General features: G+C 43.9%; 1 protein-coding gene across 5 annotated transcripts in view; it reads right to left on the reverse strand.

Annotated features, from left to right (window-relative positions):
* Window positions 1-23,517, reverse strand: part of mpnd (MPN domain containing) — an 84,095-nt gene that overhangs the window by 11,178 nt on the left and 49,400 nt on the right. For all 5 annotated transcript variants that reach the window (XR_010969566.1, XR_010969565.1, XM_068016548.1 and 2 more), the window contains 7 exons: window positions 23,300-23,456; window positions 21,520-21,604; window positions 20,428-20,524; window positions 19,460-19,532; window positions 11,860-11,936; window positions 6,513-6,681; window positions 3,124-3,194 (listed from right to left, as the gene is read on the reverse strand). Coding sequence is in view for 3 of the 5 variants with exons in the window: in XM_068016548.1 (XP_067872649.1) it covers window positions 3,124-3,194; window positions 6,513-6,681; window positions 11,860-11,936; window positions 19,460-19,532; window positions 20,428-20,524; window positions 21,520-21,604; window positions 23,300-23,456 (729 nt within the window). In the remaining 2 variants the exon portion in view is untranslated. The remainder of the gene's footprint in view (window positions 1-3,123; window positions 3,195-6,512; window positions 6,682-11,859; window positions 11,937-19,459; window positions 19,533-20,427; window positions 20,525-21,519; window positions 21,605-23,299; window positions 23,457-23,517) is intronic.

Here is a 23,517-nt window from a genome sequence, read left to right on the forward strand (position 1 = left end):
CCTGCCACTGCTGGTCTGCTCATGTCTACCAAGTAGAATACTTGTAGTTTCCATGCCAACTTGCCATAGCTGCACTGCATTGTCAGTGTGCCACTGCAAGGGATGGGTGACACATTGTATGCAGATAACTTTGCATTTATTAGTTGTATTATTGACTACCAACGATTCCAGTATACATCCTTCAGGATTCGGACTGGTAGGATATTTGCACTCGCGCTGGTGTTGATCTTAATCCTGAAAGCGTGTTTGCCAGGTTTCTTTGGGCACGTGATGATCATAGTGGCGAAAGCTTCCAGTTGCTTGACTTCATTAATATGTGTCAGGTTCACAATGTGGAACGCTTGCTCGTCCTCTGACTTGAGAATTACTTCTCCGAGTCTTGTCTCAGGTCTGTTTCGCTGTGGACTTTGTGTATCGGCTTGCTTTTACGCAGGTCTCTGGAGCTCTCCTTGCTGCTGTTGCCCTGTTTCTGCGTCTCTCATCTGTTTGTCTGCACCCTACTGTGATTTCTAGCTGCATCTTCGGAGCCAGATTTCTTGCATAGGCGGGCCCAGTGTCCTTTTGCACTGCACGCCTTACACAGGTCTTGAAATGCAGGACAACATCTTGCTGGCTCTTTTCGACCTGGTTATGGTGTTGATATTGTTGGCTGCACCTAATGCTTGCAGGTGCTGTTGTCCAGTACAATGGCTTCATATTTCCTGCAATCTTCCAGTAGTGCATCAATGCTGTGACCTTTCTTCTTCCCCAATAGGTCTTTCTGAAACACTTCAGTGGATGTTGATACAATCACCAATTCCATTATTCAGTCTGACAGCTCAGCTTCTGAAAAGTCGCATTCATTTCCCTTACTACAGTATCTGCTGACGAACTGGTCTATTGATTCCTGTGGCTGTTGCCTGTAGGAGATTAATTCCAGGCAGTGAATTCTGAAATTCACTTTTAATCGGAGTCGATCTTCCAGCACTTTCCATATCTTTGCGGGATCTTTCTGGTCCTCTTCAGACAAGCCAGAGGTATTGATTATGTGTAATCCCTCATTTCCAACTGCTATTAGTATTTTTACAGCCTGTTTTTCTGGTTCTGCAATTACTTGGTCTGTAAAGCATAACTGCATTCTTTGTTTGAACAGTTGGAACTCGGATAGGATATCCATGGCTTTCTGGGAAATATGGTATCATCTTTCTGCTGTTCACTTGCTTTAAGACTTGGTTCTGTGACACTGTACTGCTTTCACTTTTAAAAACTCTCTTGGCTGCTTTGATTGACGGGAGCAGATGTTTAGCAGTGCTTGTCTGTTTATCTAGCTTCCAGCACTCTAGTCTGTCTGTTTACAGTGCAATAGGCATTTCAAGTGCTCTTTTTTCTCTGCTAGAGTTTTTTTTATACAGCCGTCCAATAGGCAATTCTTCATACTTGAGTGGATTTATGGTGTTTGTTTAAACTCTGTATGAGTGAATGAAAAGTCTTCACACTTGAGTGGTTTGATGATTTTTTTAAAGCTTTAGCTACAAGAATGGAGGATTCATGCGCTTTTTGTGCCATAGAAAAGTTATGGCAAAGAAAAAGGCCATTCAGCCCATCATGTCTGTGCTGGCTGAAAAAGCTAGCCGCCCAATCTAATCCCACCTTCCAAAACCTGGTCCATAGCCTTGCAGGTTACAGCACTTCAGGTGCAGGTCCAGGTACTTTTTAAAATGAGTTGAGGGTTTCTGCCTCCACCACCGATCTGGGCAGTGAATTTCAGACACTCACCTCCCTCTGATCCTTCTACCAATCACCTTAACTCTGTGCCCCCTGGTAACTGACCTCTCCGCTAGGGGAAACAGGTTCTTCCTGTCAACTCTATTTAGGCCCCACATAATTCTGTACACCTCAATTAAGTCACCCCTCAGCCTCCTGGAAACAACCCTAACCTATCCAATCTTTCCTCATAGCTGCAATTTTGCAGCCCTGGCAACATTCTAGTAAATCTCCTCTGTACTCTCTCCAGAGCAATTATGTCCTTCCTGTAATGTGATGACCAGAACTGTACGCAATACTCCAGCTGTGGCCTAACCAGCGTTTTATACAGTTCCAGCATTACATCCCTGCTTTTGTATTCTATACCTTGGCCAATAAAGGAAAGCATGCCATATGCCTTCTTCACCACTTTATTCAACTGTCCTTCCACCTTCAGGGACCTGTGGATATGCACTCCAAGGTCTCTCACTTCTTCTACCCATCTCAATATCTTTGGGTGCCGACTTCCATCAGCCTGGGAGGGGAGCCTTTGAAAACAATTGATGAGCTTGAGATAGGGATTGGGTTTTCCCTGTTCTTGTTTCTTTTACTGAGCCTTTAAAAAAAAAAAATCAGTTTTGCAAGCATCTCAAAGCTTTCTTTTTTAAGAATGGAGATTCCTGGACCATCGGGTCAATGACTCACCCAATCGTAGTGATTGATTTACAGCCTGTCGTTCAGTGCTCTGTCGTCGACAACTTGAGGTAAATGTTTTCTTCTTTCACAGTTTGGGCCAGTATTTTCTTTTTAAACTTTCTCTCTTTTAGCTGTGGGTAGGTAGTTCTTAAAAGCTGTTTTCCCTGTGGTCTTCAATTTAGATTTGGTCTTCTCACCACAGCTGCCACCATGTAATGAGTTCCTTTTATGTTGTCTGATGCAACATTAAGGAGATGCGTGGAGTCCAGTTGGTTGAAGATCTCAAACAGGTTTATTACAGCTAGACTATTATATACTGTACAGAGCTAACTATTTACAGAACCTTACTCTGGGTATTACAGATACAGAGGGACTCAGGCTTGTAGTCACATGACTGCGTCCTGGTACGTAGCTCATTAGTATACTAAGATCTTAAAAGCAATCACAAAACAGTAGGAAATGGGATCAGTCGCACCATTATTCCTACATTAACGCGAGCCGGGTTCAGATTCTAAAAGAATCAAGGCCCATCTTCAGAGGACTTCATCAACTATGATTCCAGCATATAGACAGGTTACAGGTGCAATACAGTGCTCGCAGGATAGCTTGCTGACTCCATCAGCTACAGTCGAATGTTGCGATGTTACCAAGGATCCTGAAAATAGCCATCCCACTTGAAAACATGATGGGGGTAGGATCACTTACCTCTGGAGGAGGCAGAACCCAGAATGGAGTAATTTTTGATTCCAAGTTGGTGCTTCCATGATGATAAGGCCCTTAAGTAAAGAGAGAGTCAGTTAGAATGTTTTCCCCTGCCTTGGAGATTGGTGTTAACAAATACAAGACGACAGAGATGCTTTCGATTAGCACAAACAGCATCGCCTGTCCAGCGTGGTTTTGAGCTCCAAGGAATGACTGCAGCTGCCACTGTGGTCACCTCAATACAGCCCCGGGGCTTGTAGTCCACTTGCAGTCCGCCCTCTCTTCTTACGACCTTGAGCTTTTAATACCCCTTTGCCCTGATTTTTAGATTTCTAGTTTGTTCTGCCTCGTCCTAATTTTACTTGCGCTTAGTGCTGTCCTGCCAACTAGAGTTTTCCAAACAATTTTCCTTCCCCCTCCTCTGAAGACACAGATTCTTTCCGGGTTTCAAATTTCATGGCTGACAGCTCCCCCGGCACCAACTTTCTCCAGTAGATATTTCTCATGTGTGTGCCTAGACATCAAATGTCAATGTCCTATACAACCATAAGAGTCATCACAGCCCAGCCTGAACCAACATCCATAGATGCACTTTCTAGCATGGGTCACAGGATAGTGATCAGGAACAGGTATCCTGCCTGACTTTCCCTCACCACTCCTAGGGAACTGTGGCCAATTGTGACTCCCCAACTGCCACCCTTGACAGAGCTGAACTAACTTGACAGAACCACAGGAATGAAGGTGGGACCTTTTCTGCTCTGTATGGTTCAGTATGACACTGATTCATAGAATGATTACAGCAGAGGAGACCATTCGGCCTTTCGTGCCTGTGCTGGCTCTCTGGAAGAGCAACTTCCCCGATCCTTTCCCTGAAGCCCTGCAAATTTTTTCTCCAGAGAATTTCCAATTCTCTTTTGAAGGCCATAATTGAATCTGTCTCCAGCACACACTCAGGCAGTGCATTCCAGGTTCTAACCACTTGTGTTAAAAAAAAAAATTCCACATCGCCATTGGTTCTTTTGCTATTCACCTTAAATAAGTGTCCTCTGGTTCTCAGCCCTTTTGCCAATGGGAACATTTTCTCTCTATCTGCTCTGTCTCGACCCCTCATGATTTTGAACACCTCTATCAAATCACCTCTTGACCTTCTCTAAGGAGAACAAACCCAGCTTCTCCAATCTATCCATGCAACTGAAGTAATCCTTGGAACCATTCTTCTAAGTTTTTTCTGCACTTTCTCTAATGCCTTCATATCCTTCCTGGTGTGGCACCCAGAATTCGACACAATATTCCAGTTAAGACCAAAGCAGTGTTTTTCTCAGGGTTCATCATAACCTCCTTGTTTTTTTCACTCTATGACTCTATTTATAAAGCCAAGGATCCCATATGCCTTTTTAGCCACTTTCTCAACCTCTCTGTTCCTGCACCCCCTTTAGAATTGTGTCCTTTATTTTACATTGCCTTTCCTCATTCTTCCTACCAAAATAGAACCAGAGAAAAATTACGGCACAGAAGGAGGCCATTCAGCCCATCGTGTTCGTGCCATCTGAAAATACTAGCTGCCCAATCTAATCCCACCTTCCAGCACCTGATCCATAGCCTTGCAGGTTACAGCACTTCAAGTGCATGTCCAAGTACCTTTTAAAAGAACTGAAGGTTTCTGCCTCCACCACGGTTCCTGGCAGTGAATTCCAGACATCCACTAACCTCTGGGTGAAAAAGTTTTCCTCATGTCCCCTCTAAACCTTCTATCAATCACCTTAAACCTGTGCCCCCTGGTAATTGACCTCTGCACTAAGGGAAACAGGTCTTTCCTGTCTACTTAATCTAGGCCCCTCATAATTTTGTACACCTCAATTAAATCACCCTCAGCCTCCTCTGTTCTAAGGAAAACAACCCTAGCCTATCCAATCTCGCCTCATAGCTGCAACTTTCAAGCATTTTCAATTTTCAAGTATCACTTCAAGCTCCTTCGCATTAAATTTCATCTTCTATGTGTCTGCCCATCCCACCAGCCTGTCTATGTCATCTTGAAGTCCATCACCATCCTTCTCACAGTTCACAATAATTCCAAGTTTTGTGTCATCAGCAAATTATGAAATTGTGCCCTGCACACCCACGTCTAGGCCATTAAGATACATCAAGAAAAGCAGTGGTCCTAACACTGACCCTTGGGGAACCCCAGTGTATACCTTGCTCGAGTCTGAAAAACAACCATTCACCACCACGCTCTGTTTCCTGTCACTCAGCCAACTTCGTATCCATGCTGCCACTGTCCTTTTTATTCCACGGGCTTCAACTTTGCTGGCAAGCCTGTTATGTGGCACTTTGTCAAATGCCTTTTGGAAATCCATATACACTACATCAACCCTCTCTGTTACCTCATCGAAAAACTCAAGCAAGTTTGTTAAACACGATTTGCCTTCAACAAATCCGTGCTGGCTTTCCCTAATTAATTCACATTTGTCCAAATGACTTAATTTTGTCCTGGATTATTGTTTCTAAAAGCTCTCTCACCACTGAGGTTAAACTGACTGGCTATAGTTGCTGGTTTTATCTTTACATCTTCTTTGAACAAGGATATAACATTGGCAATTTTCCAGTCTTCTGGCACCACCCCTGTATCTAAGGAGGATTGTAAGATTGTGGCCATGCCTCCGCAATCTCCTCCCTTAGTTCCCTCAGTAACCTCAGATGTATCCCATATGGTCCTGGTGACTTACCAACTTTAAGTACAGCCAGCTTTTCTAAAACCTCTTCTTTATCAATTTCATGCCCATCCAGCGTCTCAACTACCACCTCTTTCACTACGACTTTGGCAGCATCTTCTTCCTTGGTAAAGACAGATGCAAAGTACTCATTTAGTACCTCAGCCATGCCCTCTGCCTCCATGCGGAGATCTCTTTATGGTCCTTAATCGATCCCACCCTTTTTACTATTTATATGCCTATACAGCAGTCCATTTAACCACAAAGACACAATAAAGATTGAATAATAAGTTAAAGAATGAGGCAACAAATTGCTTTAAATCATTGGTATTCAGGCTTTTCATCTCTGTGGGCTGCACAGATGGAGTCTCAGGACCTAGTACAAAGTTTACATCCACACTCTTACTGATACAAACAGATCTTGGTGCTATGATTTATGATTTATCCACTAGTGAAGCAACAGCACTTTCCAAATGTCCCAAACAATTCAAACAGAACAAACCAGTACTAGAGAGATATAAGCCCAAAAAGGACCGAATTGTCTCAGCTAGACTGCCAGGACTTCAGGGACATATAAGACCATAGACTGAAGTTTGTAAATGCCCCAGTTTTACCACATTACAACATTAATCGTCTGCCTCCTTAATGCAGAGCTCAGAGCCTTATGCACAATGAATTTCTTACCACAGACAAGCGCTAGACAGGGCTGGAAACTGTTGGTGGTTCCCTGTAGTTTCAGCTGATAGTCCATCTGAGAATCAATGTCTTGCAGAGAGGGCAGAGCATATGTGTATGGGTGACTGTGGTACCATCCAACCAACGACAACCCCCGCAGGAACAGGTTCTGGCAAATCTGTGGAAGAGAAATTGTGTTCAGTTCAGGGATGATACAAAGTCAGGTGCAGCTACATTGCACAAACCGGCTCAAGACCAGCATATGTTTGAGTGTGCAGATACCGGACAAGTGCTGTGTTGCATTTTTGTACTGAAGGCCTATTCCAGGTCCCAGGACATGCACATTGACGCTTTCACAGACGTGCCATGTGTAAAGGAGGTTGAAATGCATTTGCATTTGAAGGGACACCAAGGAGAAACAATCAGAAAGTTGCTTCTGCTACGCCTGACAGTAATAATGTGTGTATTTATAGACAGTCCTTTAGGTTACAAAAACACGTTGCATTTATAGAGCGCATTTAACATAGTAAAATGTTCCAACGCACTTCACAGGAACATTATCAAACAAAATTTGACATCGAGCCACTTAAGGTGATATTAGGACAGATGACTAAAAACTTGTTTAAAGAAGTAGATTTTAAGGAGCGTCTTAAAGGAGGAGAGATAGGTAGAGAAGTGGAGAAGTTTAGGGAGGGAATTCCAGAGCTTGGGGCCTAGGCAACTGAAGGCACGGCCACCAATGGAGGAGCGATTAAAATCATCAAGGCACAAGAGGCCAAAATTGGAGGAATGCAGATATCTCGGAGGGTTGTAGGGCTGGAGGAGGTTACAGAGATAGGGAGGGGATGAGGCCATGGAGGGATTTGAAAACAAGGATGAGAATTTTAAAATTGGGGTGTGGCTGGACTGGGAGCCAGTGTAGGTCAGTGAACACAGGGGCGATGAGTGAATGGTGCAAATTGGGATACAGGCAGCAGAATTTTGGATGAGCTCAGGTTTACAGAGGGTAAAAGATGTGAGTCCAGCCAAGAGAACATTAGAATAGTCAAGTCTAGAGATGTCAAAAGCATGGATAAGGGTTTCAGCAGCAAATGAGCAAATGTTGGAGGTGAAACTGGGCGGTGTTGGTGATGGAGCAAATATGTGATCGGAAGCTCATCCTGGGGTCAAATTTGACACCAAGGTTGTGACCTTCTGGTTCGACCTTAGACAGTTGCCAGGGAGAGGATGGAGTCAGTGGCTAGGAAACAGAATTTGTTGCAGGATCCAAAGACAATGGTTTCAATCTTCCCAATAATTAGTTGGAGGAAATTTTCTGCTCACCCAGTACTGGATGGCAGACAAGCAGTGTGACAATTGGAAGGATTGAGAGATGTAGTGGTGAGGTACATGTGGAACCTGACGTGCCTTCGGATGATGTCGCCAAGAAGCAGCATATAGGTGAGAAACAGAAGGGGGCTAAGGATAGACCCTTTTAGGACTCCAGAGGTAATGATGCAGCAGCGGAAGAGAAGTGGGTGATTCTTTGTCTATGACTGGATAGATGAAGAATAGAACCAGGTGAGAGCAGCCCCACCCAGCTGGACGACAGTAGAGAGGCATTGGAGGAGGATTGTGCCGTCAACCATGTCAAAGGCTGCAGATAGGTTGAGAAGGATGAGGAGGGATAGTTTACCTTTGTCACAGTCACATAGGATGTCATTTGTGATTTTGATCAGAGCCATTTCTGTACCGTGACAGTGGCGGAAACCTGACTGAAGGAAATGGTGGGCATGGATTTGGGAGAAGCCAGCACATTCAAGGACTTAAGAGGAAAGGGATGTTGGATATGGGGTGATAGTTTGCAAGGACAGAGGGTGCCAAGAGTGGGTTGTTTTTTTTTATATAAAAGAGGGGTGATGATGGCAGATTTGAAGGAAAACGGGTCAGTAGCTGAGGAGAGAGAATCATTAACAATATTAGCTTACATGGAAGTCAGGAACAGAAGTTGGGTGGTCAGTAGTGTAGTGGGAATAGGGTTGTGGGGGTGCCGTGAACCAGATGAGCTTGGAGAGGTTAGGTTAGATTAGAACTCTTATATTAGCTTGAGACTAATATAAGAGACAATCCCTGGCAATGTTCCAATTCAGAAACCAGTTTGAGGCAGACTCCTGTAGCCAGGGACTAAAGATGGAGGTAGTTAGCAGAGATTGAGTTGCTATGTACGTCGTTTTTAAACGTGGAATTAAAAAAGTTGAAAATAGTGTCAGGGAACCGTATTTATTTTCTCCTCGGATTAAAACAGTGTGCCTTTAAGACTCAGTTTAAAAACAGTGTGCCTTTAAAAACTATGAGGCACAGTGTGCCAGCAGCTGCACCTGCTCCTAGGCCACAGCAGGAGAGCGAGGTCACATGCTGTACTGTAACAGTTTAACTGTGTAAAAACTGACTAAAACCAGTTTTGAGACTCACCAGCGAAGAGTGCTACTGAAGAAAAAAGCTGTCTATTTCTCTCAGCAAAAATTCTACAAGGAGCTACAGGCTAAGTTAATTGCCTAAGGAGGAAAAAACCCTTTGAAGAGACCATTTGTATTGCTGAAGTAAAGTTTCGACTGAGAGACTGTTGGTTTTAAAATTCAAGTAGACCTATTGCTGTGCTCATCATTGAAAGAATTGTTTGATGCCTGCTGCAGCCAAAGTGTTTGAATGCCTATCTACTAAGAGACTATTTCATCAAATCCGCATGGAGACTTCGAGTAGCATTTGATTATTTTCACATTAGAGTACCTCACCCATCAGAACGTAACCCACAAAGATTTATATGCCAGTTATTTATTTATTCTTAAGAAACAGCTAATTTTTTCAACAACATTCTTTTTAAAAAACGGTTAACCATGATTTTTGAGTGTATGTGTGTTAATGGGGGAGTTAGGTTAATTTAAGTTATAAGGTCTTTAGACACAGGTTTATCTTAATAGTGTTTAAGATTTAGTGTTTAATAAATAGTTAATTTGTTATTGTCTAAAGATACCTGGTTTGGTCTGTTTTATTCTGGGGGTTACTAGCATGTTTAATTTGTCTGTTTTCCGGTTGAGTGAGAAAACTTTAATAATATACTGCGACCTGTGGAGTGATGGGACTGAATTGACATCGCGTTGCTCCCGCCTCGGTTGTAACGATAGGAATGATATCCGACACCTTGCTTTATCAGATTCTAGTAGGTCTGACATGGACTGTCTCCTCCTCACTGGAGGATAGACCTGAAACTCTCAACTGAACGTATAGTGAAGGCAGACAGTCATGAAGCAAAAGCGACCTTTAGTCTACAGCTCTCTATGATCAACATTCTGTCTAAATAATAAATCCAGGAAATTTGCTGTGGATTGCTACAAAGCCTGACAGTTTTAGTTAAACAGTAGGTTATGTCACGCACTATAGTAACTGGTTCAACAAGGTTGACATTAGTAAAAACGGAAAGTGCTGGAAATACCCAGCAGGTCAGGCAGCATCTGTAAAGAGCAAACCAGAATTAGCATTTCAGGTCAGTGACCTGTCATCATAACTGGGAAAAGTTTGAGATGTAACAGGTTTTAAGTACAGAGGCAGGGAAAGGGGGAGAGAAGAGCAAAGATGGTAGGTCTGTGATAGGGTGGCTATCAGGAAAGATTAAAAGGGATGATGATGCAAGGCAAAAGATGATAATGGGACAAGTAAAGAAACAAAAGATGAATCTAAAGCAGGTGTAAATGGGAAAGCAAAATCATCAGCAGCTGCCATCCAAAAAAAGAATGGGGACAGAGGTTAGGATCTGAAATTATTGAACTCAATGTTCAGTTCGGAAGGCTGAAAAGTGGCAAACTGAAAGATGAGGTGCTGTTCCTGGAACTTCCGTTGAGCTTCATTGGAACAGTGTTGGAAGCCAAGGATACAGAGATCAGAGTGGGAGTGAGGTAGAGAATTAAAATAAAAGGAAACCAGAAGCTCGGGGTCATGCTTGCGAATTGGCAGAGGTGTTCTGCAAAGAGGTCACCCTATCTGCGTTTAGTCACCCCAATGCAAAGGAGACCGCATCGTGAGCGGCAAGTTGAAAGTATAATTAATTTGCTGTTTCACCTGGAAGAAATGTTTGGACATCTCCTGCGCTTGCACGGGAAGGTGCTGTGGAAAGAGGACAAGGTGTTGGGGGTGATCAAGGAGTGGAACCATGTGTCACGGAGTGAACGGCCCCTTTGGAAGGCTGATCGGGGAAGATGTGTTTAGTAGTGTTATCATGCTGGAGGTGGGGCTACCTGTGGACGATGATCCAATGAATGTGGAGGCTGATGAAGTGAAAAATGAGTACAAGGGGCACCCTATTGTGGTTCCGGGAGGGTGGGGAAGGGGTGAGAGCAGAAGTGCGGAAGATAGAACAAACACGGCCAAGGGCCCGGTTAACCACTGTGGAGGAAAAAAAGATACATCAGACGAACTCCCGATAGAAGGTGACGTTGTCCAAGCAGATATGACGGACAGAGAAACTGGGAGAATGGAATAAAGTCTTTACAGGAAGTAGGGCAGGAAGAAGTGTAGTCTAGGTAGCTGTGAGAGTCAGTGTACTTATTGTGAATATTGGTTGATAGCCTATCTCCAGAAATAGAGACAAAGAAGTCGAGAAAGGGGAGGGAAGGGTCAGACGTGGACCATATGCAGGCAAGGAAAGGGTAATAATTGGAAGCAAAAGTTGATGAAATTTGCTAGATTGGGGCAAGAACAGGAAATGGCACCAATACAGTCATCAAGATATCAGAAAGAGAGGGGACAGAGGGACCCGAGTAGAACTGGATCAAAGAAAGCCCCACATATCCCACAAAAAGGCAGGCATAGCTAGGAACTATATGGGTTCCCATAGCAACAGCTTTTATTTGGAGGGAGTGAGTGGGATCAAAGGTGAAGTTGTTCAATTTTGCTTTTGACTTTGGTAAGATAGTTCCCTTGATATTGAGGAAAAGGAGGGGAGTCGCCTAAAGTGGAACAGAGAGCAATTCACAAATTGGTCAGAAAAAAAAAACAATTACTGTGGAATAGAAACATAGAAAATAGGAGCAGAAGTAGGCCATTCGGCCCTTCAGCCCTGCTCCGCCATTCAAAAAAGATCATGGCTGATCGTCTAATTCAGTACCCTGTTCCCACAGATAGACGTGCTAGTGGAAGGGGACAGATTTGGGCTCAACTGTATTGTATCTTGAAGTCAGGTAGCTTGCCAACACTTTATCTACCCCACAAATTAATAATGGCCCTTGGGTGATCTAACATTGAGCTGTATCTCAGTCAAAAAGCTAAGATCCTCAGGAGTGGAGGAAAGGAGGAGAAATTTGGGGAAAACAATGGTAAGCTTTACCTCCTCTTCAACCGCAGAGGCAGACTCCTTGTCGGAAAGCCGGATTCGACATGGAAAAGCTCGGAGAATTGTCAGCACTGTCAAAACAGACAGAACAGTCAGCGGGGAACTGTACTGTAAACAAGGGTGGAACAAGATATTACAGATCGCACATAACAGTAAGGAGGCAAAATGACTGGAGCATCTATTCAAATCGGGATTCTCAGAGATTTGGGCGTTCTTACCAAGGCGTCAACACACTTTCAGCAAAACAGTGAAGAGACAGAAAGAGGGAAGGACAAAGAACGGGGGAGTGAGAGAATGAAGGGAGCAAAAGAAAGGCAGAGGACGCAAGGGAATAGCGCAGCTTTTTTTAAATCATTACACAAAAAACAAATGGTATTTATTGAACTGTGGATGTGACCAAACTCTTACTCTGTGTCTTCATTCACTATGAAATAAAGCAGCTTAGTGATTCATATTAAACTTTGCTTTATTAAATATTTGCTCAATTCACCTATGAGGAGACTGCTGCATTTGTGTGAAAGACATGAATATCTGTGTTTGAAATAAGGTGGCATTTTTGTTGTATGCAGAGGTTACACTATTCTGCAAGTAGATTTATGGCTGTGAGACAAAATTCCAATAAAAATAAGGTGCTTAAAAAATGAGTGTGAGAGCAATTAAAGCTACTGAATCTGTAAAGTTATCCGGCAAGACTGGAATATGTACCACCCAGTCTTTTGGAAAAGGCCATGAGCTTAAATAAAGGCATAAAAATGATAATAGTAGGTCGATGTCATATACATGGATTTTCATAGGGCCTTCAGTAAATTACCACATGGTAGATTCAAGACCAAGGTTACAGCGTGTGGAGTCTGAATGGAGAGCAAATTGGCCAAATAATAGAAAGCAGAGAGTAGGAATGAAGAGTAGTTTTTTACTGAACAAATGGTTGGAGCTGCAGGCTGACAAGTCCCCGGGTCCTGATGGACTTCATCCTAGGATGTTAAAAGAAGTGGCTAGCGAGATAGTTGATGCGTTAGTTTTAATTTTCAAAAATTCCCTAGATTCGGGGAAGGCTTTGTTAGATTGGAAAATATTCAAAAAGGGAGGGAGACAGAAAGCAGGAAACTACAGGCCAGTTAGCTTAACATCTGTTTTAGGGAAAATGCTAGAAGCTATTATTAAAGACATTAAAGCAGGGCATTTAGAAAAATTCAAGCTAATCAGGCAGAGTCAACATGGTTTTGTGAAAGGGAAATCATGTTTAACCAATTTATTGGAATTCTTTGAGGGAGTTATATGTGCTGTGGATAAAGGAGAACCAGTGGATGTATTGTACTTAGATTTCCAGAAGGCATTTAATAAGGTGCCACATCAAAGGTTATTGCAGAAAATAAAAGTTGGTGTAGAGGGTAACATATGGCATGGATAAAAGATTAGCAAGCTAACAGGAAACAGAAAATAGGCATAAATGGGATATTTTCAGGTTGGCAAGATGTAACGAGTGGTGCGCCACAGGGATCTGTGCTGGGGCCTCAGCTTTTTACAATTTATATAAATGACTTAGAGGAAGGGACCGAAGGTATGGTTGCTAAATTTGCTAATGATGACGCAAAGATAGATAGGAAAGTAACTTGTGAAGAGGATATAAGGGGGCTACAAAGGGATATAGATAGGTTAAGTGATGGGCAAAGACCTGGCAAATGGAGTATAAAATGGGAAATTGTCCACCTTGGCATGAAGAATAACAAAGAAGCAGATTATCTAAATGGTGAGAGATTGCAGAGCTCGGGAGATGTAGAAGGATCTGGGTGTCCTCATGCATGAATCGCAAAAGTATGCAGGTACAGCACGTAATTAGGAAAGCTAATAGAATGTTATTGGTTATCGTGAGGGGAATTGAATACAAAACTAGGGAGGTTATGCTTCAGCTGTACAGGGCACTGGTGAGACCACATCTGGAGTACTGTGTACAGTACTGGTCTCCTTATTTAAGGAAGGATGTAAATGCTTTGGAGGCAGTACAGAGAAGGCTTACAAGACTAATCCCTGGAATGGGCAGGCTGTCTTATGAGGAAAGATTGGACAGGTTTGGCTTATATCTGTTGGAATTTAGAAGAGTAAGAGGCGACTTGATTGAAATGTACAAGATCCTGAGGGGTCTTGACAGGGTGGATGTGGAAAGGATGTTTCCCTTGTGGGAGAATCTAGAACTAGGGGTCCCTGTTTAAAAATAAGGGGTCGCCCATTTAAGACAGAGATGAGGAGAATTTTTTTCTCTTAGAATTCTCTTCCTCAAAAGGCGGTGGAAGCAGAGTCTTTGAATATTTTTAAGGCAGAGGTAGATAGATTCTTGATAAACAAGGGGGTGGAAGGTTATCAGGGGTAGGTAGAAATGTGGAGTAATCAGTTCAGCCATCAACATCTTAAATGGCGGAATAGGCTCGAAGGGCCAAGTGGCCTACGCCTGCTCCTAGTTCGTATGTTGGTAGTTATTCAGATTGGAGCAAGGTAAAATGCGGTGCTCCATAAGGACTACAGTTATCCATAATTTACATTCATGATTTGGATTTAGGAATAAGTAACTGAATATCAAAATTTGCATATGATACCAACTGGGGCTATAGCTAACCTGAGGAAGAATGGAACATATTATGAGAAGATTTGGCAAACTTGCAAGCTGGGCAGTTAAGTTGCAAACAAACTTTAATATCAATCAAAGTAGGGTGATGCACTTTGGCAGGAAAGATAGAAAAGGATAGAAGAGCAGAAAGGAATCTAGGGATATCAGTGAACAAATCATTAAAAGCAACATCACAAGTCAGCAAAGCAATTAAAAATGTGAACAAAACACTGGGATTTATTTCTAGTAGTATAACATTCAAAAGTAATGAAGTTATGTTAAACTTGTACAGGAGCTTGGTCAGGCCACCTGGAGTACTGTGCACAGCTCTGGTCTCCATACTATAAAAAGGACATAGAAACCCTGGAGAAAGGGCTGTATGTACCATCTACAAGATGCATTGCAGCAACTCACCAAGGCTCCTTCGACAGCACCTTCCAAACCAACTACCTCTACCACCTAGGGCAGCAGTTGCATAGCAACACCACCACCTGCAAGTTCCCCTCCAAGCCACAGACCATCCTGACTTGGAACTGTAACGCCATTCCTTCACTGTCTCTGGGTCAAAATCGTGGAACTCCCTCCCTAACATCACTGTGGGTGTACCTACACCCGAAGGACTGCAGTGGTTCAAGAAGGCAGCTCACCACCACCTTCTCAAGGGCAATTAGGGATGGGCAAAAAGTGCTGGCCTAGCCAGCGATACCCACATCCGCCGAACAAATAACAAAATAAAGTGCAAAAAAGATTTACAAGGATGGTACCAGAACAGAGATTACAACTATCGGAAAGAGTGGAACAGGTTGGGACTTTTTTTTCTTTAGAACAGAGAAGACTTAGAGGTGACCTGTTAGGTCTTTAAAATTATGAATGGGTTGGATAGAGTAGATGTGGAAAGAATATGGACAGAATCGAAAACTAGGGCCCATAAATACAAGATAATGACTCATAAATCCAATTAAGAAATAAAGATAAATTTCTTCACTAAGAAAGTAGAACTTTTTTTTTATTCATTCATGGGATGTGGGCGTCAAATGGACCCCAAATGGACTGCAGTGGTTCAAGAAGGCAGCTCACCACCACCTTCTCAAAGGCAACTGGGATGGGCAATAAATGCTGGCCTGGCCAGCGTCGCCCACATCTCATGAATGAATAAAAAAAAAAAATTTGGGGTAGGTATACCCACAGTGTTGTTAGGAAAGTAGTTCCAGGATTTTGACCCAGCGACAGTGAAGGAACAGCGATACAGTTCCAAGTCAGGATGGTGTGTGACTTGGAGGGGAACTTGCAGGTGGTGGTGTTCCCAGGTATTTGCTGCTCTTGTCCTTCTAGTTGGTAGAGGACGCAGGTTTGGAAGGTGCTGTCTAAGCAGCCTTGGTGCATTGCTGCAGTGCATCTTGGTACACACTGCTGCCACTGTGCGTCGGTGGTGGAGGGAGTGAATGTTTGTGGATGGGTTGCCAATCAAGCGGGCTGCTTTGTCCTGGATGGTGTCGAGCTTCGAGTGTTGTTGGAGCTGCACCCATCCAGGCAAGAGGAGAGTATTCCATCACACTCCTAACTTGTGCCTTGTAGATGGTGGACAGGCTTTGGGGAGTCAGGAGGTGAGTTACTCGTCTCAGGATTCCTAGCCTCTGACCTGCTCTTGTAGCCACGGTATTTATATGGCTACTCCAGTTCAGTTTCTGGTCAATGGTAGCCCCTAGGATGTTGATAGTGGGGGATTCAGCGATGGTAATGCCGTTGAATGTCAAGGGGAGATGGTTAGATTCTCTCTTGTTGGAGATGGTCATTGCCTGACACTTGTGTGGCGCCAATATTACTTGCCACTTATCAGCCCAAGCATGGATATTGTCCAGGTCTTGCTGCATTTCTACACGGACTGCTTCAGTATCTGAGGAGTCACGAATGGTGCTGAACATTGTGCAATCATCAGCGAATATCCCCACTTCTGACCTTCTGAGTGAAGGAAGGTCGTTGATGAAGCAGCTGAAGATGGTTGGTTCTAGGACACTACCCTGAGGTACTCCTGCAGTGATGCCTGGAGCTCAGATGATTGACCTCCAACAACCACAACCATCTTCCTTTGCTCTAGGTATGACTCCAGCCCGTAGAGGGTTTTCCCTCTGATTCCCATTGACCTCAGTGTTGCTAGGGCTCCTTGATGCCATACTCGGTTAAATGCTGCCTTGATGTCAAGCGCAGTCACTCTCACCTCACCTCTTAAGTTCAGCTCTTTTGTCCATGTCTGAACCAAGGCTGTAATGAGGTCAGGAGCTGAGTGGCCCTGGCAGAACCCAAACTGAGCGCCACTGAGCAGGTTATTGCTAAGTAAGTGCTGCTTAATGGCACTGTTGATGAGACCTTCCATCACTTTACTGATGATTGAGAGTAGGCTGATGGGGCAGTAATTGGCCGGGTTGGACTTGTCCTGCTTTTTGTGTACAGGACATACCTGGGCAATTTTCTTCATTGCAGGGTAGATGCCAGTGTTGTAGTTGTACTGGAACAGCTTGGCTAGGGGCGCGGCAAGTTCTGGAGCACAGGTCTTCAGTACTATTGCCGGAATATTGTCAGGGCCCGTAGCTTTTGCAGTATCCAGAGCCTTCAGTCGTTTCTTGATATCACGCGGAGTGAATCGAATTGGCTGAAGTCTGGCATCTGTGACGCTGGGGACTTCAGGAGGAGGCCGAGATGGATCATCAACTTGGCACTTCTGGCTGAAGATTGTTGCAAATGCTTCAGCCTTATCTTTCGCACTGATGTGCTGGGCTCCCCCATCATTGAGGATGGGGATATTTGTGGAGCCATCTCCTCCAGTTAGTTTTATATTTAATTTTAGAGATACAGCACTGAAACAGGCCCTTCGGCCCACCCAGTCTGTGCCGACCAACAACCACCCATTTATACTCACCCTGCAGCAATCCCATATTCCCTACCACCTACTTACACTAGGGGCAATTTACAATGGCCAATTTACCCATCACCTGCAAGTCTTTGGCTGTGGGAGGAAACTGGAGCACCCGGCGAAAACCCACACGGTTGCAGGGAGAACTTGCAAACACCGCACAGGCAGTACCCAGAATTGAACCCGGGTCCCTGGAACTGTGAGGCTGCGGTGCTAACCACTGCGTCACTGTGCTGTTGTTTAACAAGTTTTTCAATTGTCCACCACCATTCACGGCTGGGTGTGGCAGGACTGCAGAGCTTAGATCTGATCCGTTGGTTATGGGACCGCTTAGCTCTATCGCATGCTGCTTACGCAGTTTGGCATGCAGATAGTCCTGTCGTGTAGCTTCACCAGGTTGACACCTCATTTTGAGGTATGCCTGGTGCTGCTCATGGCATGCCCTCCTGCACTCTTCATTGAACCAGGGTTGGTCTCCTGGCTTGATGGGGGGATATGCCGGGCCATGAGGTTACAGATTGTGGTTGAGTACAATTCTGCTGCTGCTGATGGCCCACAGCGCCTCGTGGATCCCAGTTTTGCATTGCTAGATCTGTTCGAAATCTATCCCATTTAGCACGGAGATAGTGCCACACAACACGATGGACGGTATCCTCAATGTGAAGGCGGGACTTTGTCTCCACAAGGACTGTGCGGTGGTCACTCCTACCAATACAGTCATGGACAGAAGCATCTGCGGCAGGCAGATTGGTGAGGAATAGGTCAAGTATGTTTTTCCCTCGTGTTGGTTCCCCCACCACCTGCCGCATATCCAGTCTAGCAGCTATGTCCTTCAGGACTCGGCCAGCTCGGTCAGTCGTGGTGCTACCAAGCCACTCTTGGTGATGGACATTGAAGTCCCCCACCCAGAGTACATTTTGTGCCCTTGCCACCCTCAGTGCTTCCTCCAAGTGGTGTTCAACATGGTGGAGTACTGACTCATCAGCTGAGAGAGGGCAGTAGGTGGTAATCAGTAGGTTACCTTGCCCATGTTTGACCAGATGCCATGAGACTTCATGGGGTCCGGTGTCAATGTTGAGGACTCCCAAAGCAACGCCCTCCCTACTGTATACCACTGTGCCACCACCTCAGCTGGGTCTATCCTGCCGGTGGGACAGGACATACCCGGGGATGGTGATGGCAGTGTTTGGGACATTGTCTGTAAGGTATGATACCGTGAGTATGACTATGTCAGGCTGTTGCTTGACTAGTCTGTGGGACAGCTCTCCCAACTTTGGCACAAGCCCCCAGATGTTAGTAAGGAGGAGTTTGCAGGGTCGACAGGGCTGGGTTTGCCATTGTCGTTTCCGGTGCCTAGGTCGATGCCGGGTGGTCCATTCGGTTTCATTCCTTTTTATTGACTTCGTAGCGGTTAGGTACAACTGAGTGGCTTGCTAGGCCATTTCAGAGGGCATCTAAGAATTAACCACATTGCTGTGGGTCTGGAGTCACATGTAGGCCAGACCAGGTAAGGGCAGCAGATTTCCTTCCCTAAAGGACTTTAATGAACCAGATGGGTTTTTACAACAATCGACAATGGTTTCATTAGACTAGTTTTAATTCCAGATTTATTAATTAAATTCAAATTCCACCTTCTGCTGTGGTGGGATTCGAACCCATGTCCCCAGAGAAATACACTGGGTCTCTGGGTTACTAGTCCAGTGATAATACCACTACGCCATCGCCTACACTTCCTTGTTACCACAGGAAGTGGCTGAGGCAAACAGCTTAGATGCTTTCAAAAGGAAACTAGAGGAGTACAGGAGAAAACGCAATAGAAAGATATGCTGAAAAGCTAAGGTAGATGGAAGGAGGTTCATTGAGCATAAACATCAGCACAGACTAATTGGGTCAAAACAGCTGTCTCTATGTAACTCTAAGTAAACCATTCAAAAGACAATTAAATGGATTAATGTAATAATTTGATCATGAAATGTGTTTCATTTTGTTTTTACACCCAAGTATTTTCTCTATACAACACCATACCTACAAATAATAATGTATCTATACAGAAATTATATGCATATGAATTATGAGATACTTACACTGTGTGCTTGTGTCCCACCTCCCTCCAAGGTAGCCCACCACCTCACTGGTGGTCAGGTGGCAATGAAAATCCTGAAGGACAAAAAGAAACTTTCAGAAATATGAATAACGAACAATGAGTTCAGCACTGCTGAACACCCAAGTGTGCCTGTTCAATTCAATTAGCATTACAGAGTAAAACCTATTTGTATCACTTTCAATTTCTGTTCTAAAATTATGGTGGAGAACATTCAAAATTAATCTCTCCATCATAAACTTTTCTTTTCTCTCTTATCTACTGGTCATTGCTCTTTTGAACCTTCCTCTTTTGTTCCTCATAAGCTGTGGCCACAGCAACAACTTGCATTCATATTCTATCTCCTCACGTACAGGAATATTCAGAGTGTTTTACAAAGGGGAAGACGCGTGCTAAGCAGGAGAGGGATGGATTAAGAAACAGTACTCAAGGATTTCAAGAGGCTTTTGAAGAGAATGAGGAAGAAGTAATAAAGTGAATGTTTTAGGGACAGTTGCTGTAGTGATCGGCAGATTAATCTCTGATGGTAAAGTGAAGGGAGGATGGATGGGCAGTAACTCAGTCAGCAGTCCAGCGTATGGCTAGAGCATGTAACTAGAGAAGATTATTCAGATAAGATGGACCAAGACCATTGAGGAATTTGCAGAGATAGGCTGTTCTATGCACATTCTCTTCTTTGAATCCTCACTCTTATTAATTCATTGCACCAGCTCCTACTCTAACTCATTCCTTCACAGAACCACAAAATGTTAAATGCCGATAAAGTTTGTGGGAAGAAAAGCACCCTTTTTGTTGGCTGGTTAGAGACCAGCATTGGTTGAGACTTGAGGACTGAATGCCTAGTAGTCCTCGGTCAGGGAATAATGGGTAGAGCAGGTTAAGGCAGGGGCTGAGAGAAGAAGTATAAAACATTTATTCCAAGTGTTTACATCCAGTCAGTTGAACACCTACCACCAGCAGCAGCACGTTGCTTGATATCGCAACATTAAAGGGCTGGAATTTGTTCACAGATGTGAATGATGTCAGTTCAACGAGTGTATGAGGATCCCTGCAGCAAGAGGAGAGAAACAAGTTAGTACATCACTCAGAGCATTCACAGTAGCGGCACTCGATTTCAGTGGAACAGTGAAGAACAAATATTAGCTTAGACACTGGGAAGATCTCCCCTGCTCTTGTATGTTCACTTAAGAGGCAGATGGGGCCTCGGTTTAAAGTTGCATCCAAAAGACAGGTGAGGGTGGACTAGATGTCCATGTCCTTTCTGCAGCATGGACATCTCTCATCAGTATGAGCACAAAGCAGAATAAATGATTTAAATTATTAATTCTAGGCGTTCCCAACGGATCAGAAATTAGGGTTTATGTCTCTCAGCTACGTAGATTAGGAAGCTCACAGGTTCTCAGTTTGCACTGCATTTGCTAATCTCAGACAGGGCAGTGGCACGGACTCTAGAACTGGATACAACACACCTGGATTATGGAAAGGAGAATTTACCAGAATTCCTGCTTCCCAATGCTGTTCTCGCCTTATGCTGGGAAGTGTATGTATGGACATCAAGTGAACACAGGAAATAGGAGACGCTTGGCTATGATGCTGTCCAAAAAGGCAACCTTCCCTCTTGTCTGTCTGCCCCACCCTCTATTCCACCTTTTGCAGCAGTATTTTCTGCAGCCTCAGCAGCTCCCATTCTAACCTCTTTTATGTTTCTCTACCTCCCCTCCCACACTTAAAAGGCTTTCCCAAAACTCATCTCTTTGGCTGAGCTACTGTCACCTCATCTAACCTTCCCGAAAGGTTCCATGCCCACTCCATTCCTCCTCTGTGCAGCACCTTGGGGTGTTTATCAATGTTGAAGGCACTATATAAATGCATCAACACACAGGAATAATGATCATTTGGGTAAGATCAGGAGGCAGCATGGAACTGTACTCTAGAGAGTCAAGCCTTCAGGATATAAATATAAATTATGCCATTAATTTAATTATCTAATCAACTGAAAACCAGATAAAAATCAGATCATGAACAGGTTAAATAAACACCTACCTCCCTGAGTCTCTGCTCCCAATCGCAGAATATTGAACAGGGCCTAAGTCTTTATTGGCAGTTTTCTTTATGCTGTGCCCATTGCCTTAAGGGTGAGAAAGCAGAACACAGTTAAGACAAAAAGTACAAATAGTGTTTTAATAACATATCGTTACATAGTCTCGAGATCACTGTTTGCATTCCACCCACCATGATAACAAGGCAGCATCAATGCCTCTAGAGAGATTAAGAGCCACTTCACCAGCTGGTTTCCCGCCTCAGACATAGAGTGATGTTGGATAGCATTTCCACTGGGCCTTCACTGGAGGTGGTCAGTGAAGGGTCAAACTGAAGGAGAAAGGGACAGCCTGTGCCACATACTTACGCCCAACAGGTGCCAAGGCTGCCAAGAATGCAAAGGGCCCAGCTCAACAGGGTCTGATCAATCCCGCCAAGCTTTCTGACACCCCCTCCATCAGAAAGCATTTGATGGAAGCAAAATTCTCCTAAAACAAAGAAAAAATTCTGGACGTACACAGCAAGTCTTGCAGCATTGATCAGCTCATGTTTTGGATGGGATATTTTCATCTGTTTGTATTATGTGCCAAAATATTAATCTTAACAAAAGCTGGCTGGCCTCCTGGCTACTTCCAGCATTCTCTTTTTACCTCTGCGCTGTAATAGATATTTGTAAGTGTAAGCCAAGGATTCCACAATTAGATGTTAATGCCACAATGTATTTTCAATGCCTGCTTCAAATCCAACCATTCAGGACGATGGTCCAGGTACCACAGAGATACTAATCCCCTCAGATCCACTTCTTGTCTTCTGGTCTTAATCCCAGAGGACAGAAGAAACTGTAACACATAGATCATTACAGTTTCCGCTGCTAGTGACAAAAAGATCCACTGCAATGCTGTCGAGCCCATTACTCCAACACAAACATGTGAATTCAGCAACTGTGGGACACTGATGGTCACAGTGAGTGGTGTATGGCCACTGACCATATTTGGAAAGCTGTCTAAGTTTGCAAATGACATCAAATTGAAGGGCATTGAAACAATAGAAAACAGACAAACCAAATCGACAGGGATCAGGATAATTTGGGAAGAAGAGCTAATGTGCAGCAAAAGGGACTTAATGCGGATATAGAGGTAATGAGACAAGGAAAGGAAATTAAGCAGTAACAATATAAACCAAATGGTTCGAGGTTACATGACACCATAGGGATGGAATCTGGCTGTACTGGTGGACAGCTCACCAAAATCAATAGCACAGTACGTGACAGTAAGGAAAACAAACCAGATCTTGGGACGTTCACATCCAGAGACAGAGTACAAATACCTGGAAGTGATAATGGGCCCAATTTTAACTCGCTCAAATGCTATTCACTTACACAGAGTTAAAACTGGGCCCAATGAGTCTGTACAAAGCACTGGCATGGCCACTCTGACAGTAATGTATACAATTCTGGTCACTATAGTACAGTAAGGAGACTCAATCACTGGAGCTGTGTGGCAGGCAGACTTCAGCTGTTTTGTGCAACCCTTCTCCAATACCACAGACCAAGAGGGGAGGTGGGAATATACCCCCAACTGTTCCAGCCAAAAGATGATCCAAAGCTGATACGATAGAGTAGCCACTCCTCCCCTCACCTCCTTTAAATATGTTAAACGGTTTCATAAGTATTTACTGTAAAAATGAGTCAGTGTGACAGTCTGTGCTCCTGTCAAAGGAAAACATGCAACAATTACACCAAAAGGTAAAATTCTGCATAACAATAATGAAAGAGATGTGGTACCCGTCATGCTAGTCTCTCGAGAGCTTTTAGCTTGCAGTTTCCTGCTTTTTTCTTCCACCTTCTTGACCTGATTAACCGATTTAGGGATCTTTCTGCCACGGTTTTTAAAGTCTTCCTCTTCAGGAATTTCCTCATCTTCTCCTTCACTGGCCAAATTCTGAGGGGAAAATGAAACCGTTAAGTGACTGCTTCATCCACTAAGTGAGGTAGGCCAGGCA

The sequence above is a fragment of the Heterodontus francisci genome, chromosome 36, assembly GCF_036365525.1.
Source record: "Heterodontus francisci isolate sHetFra1 chromosome 36, sHetFra1.hap1, whole genome shotgun sequence".
NCBI lineage: Eukaryota > Metazoa > Chordata > Chondrichthyes > Heterodontiformes > Heterodontidae > Heterodontus > Heterodontus francisci.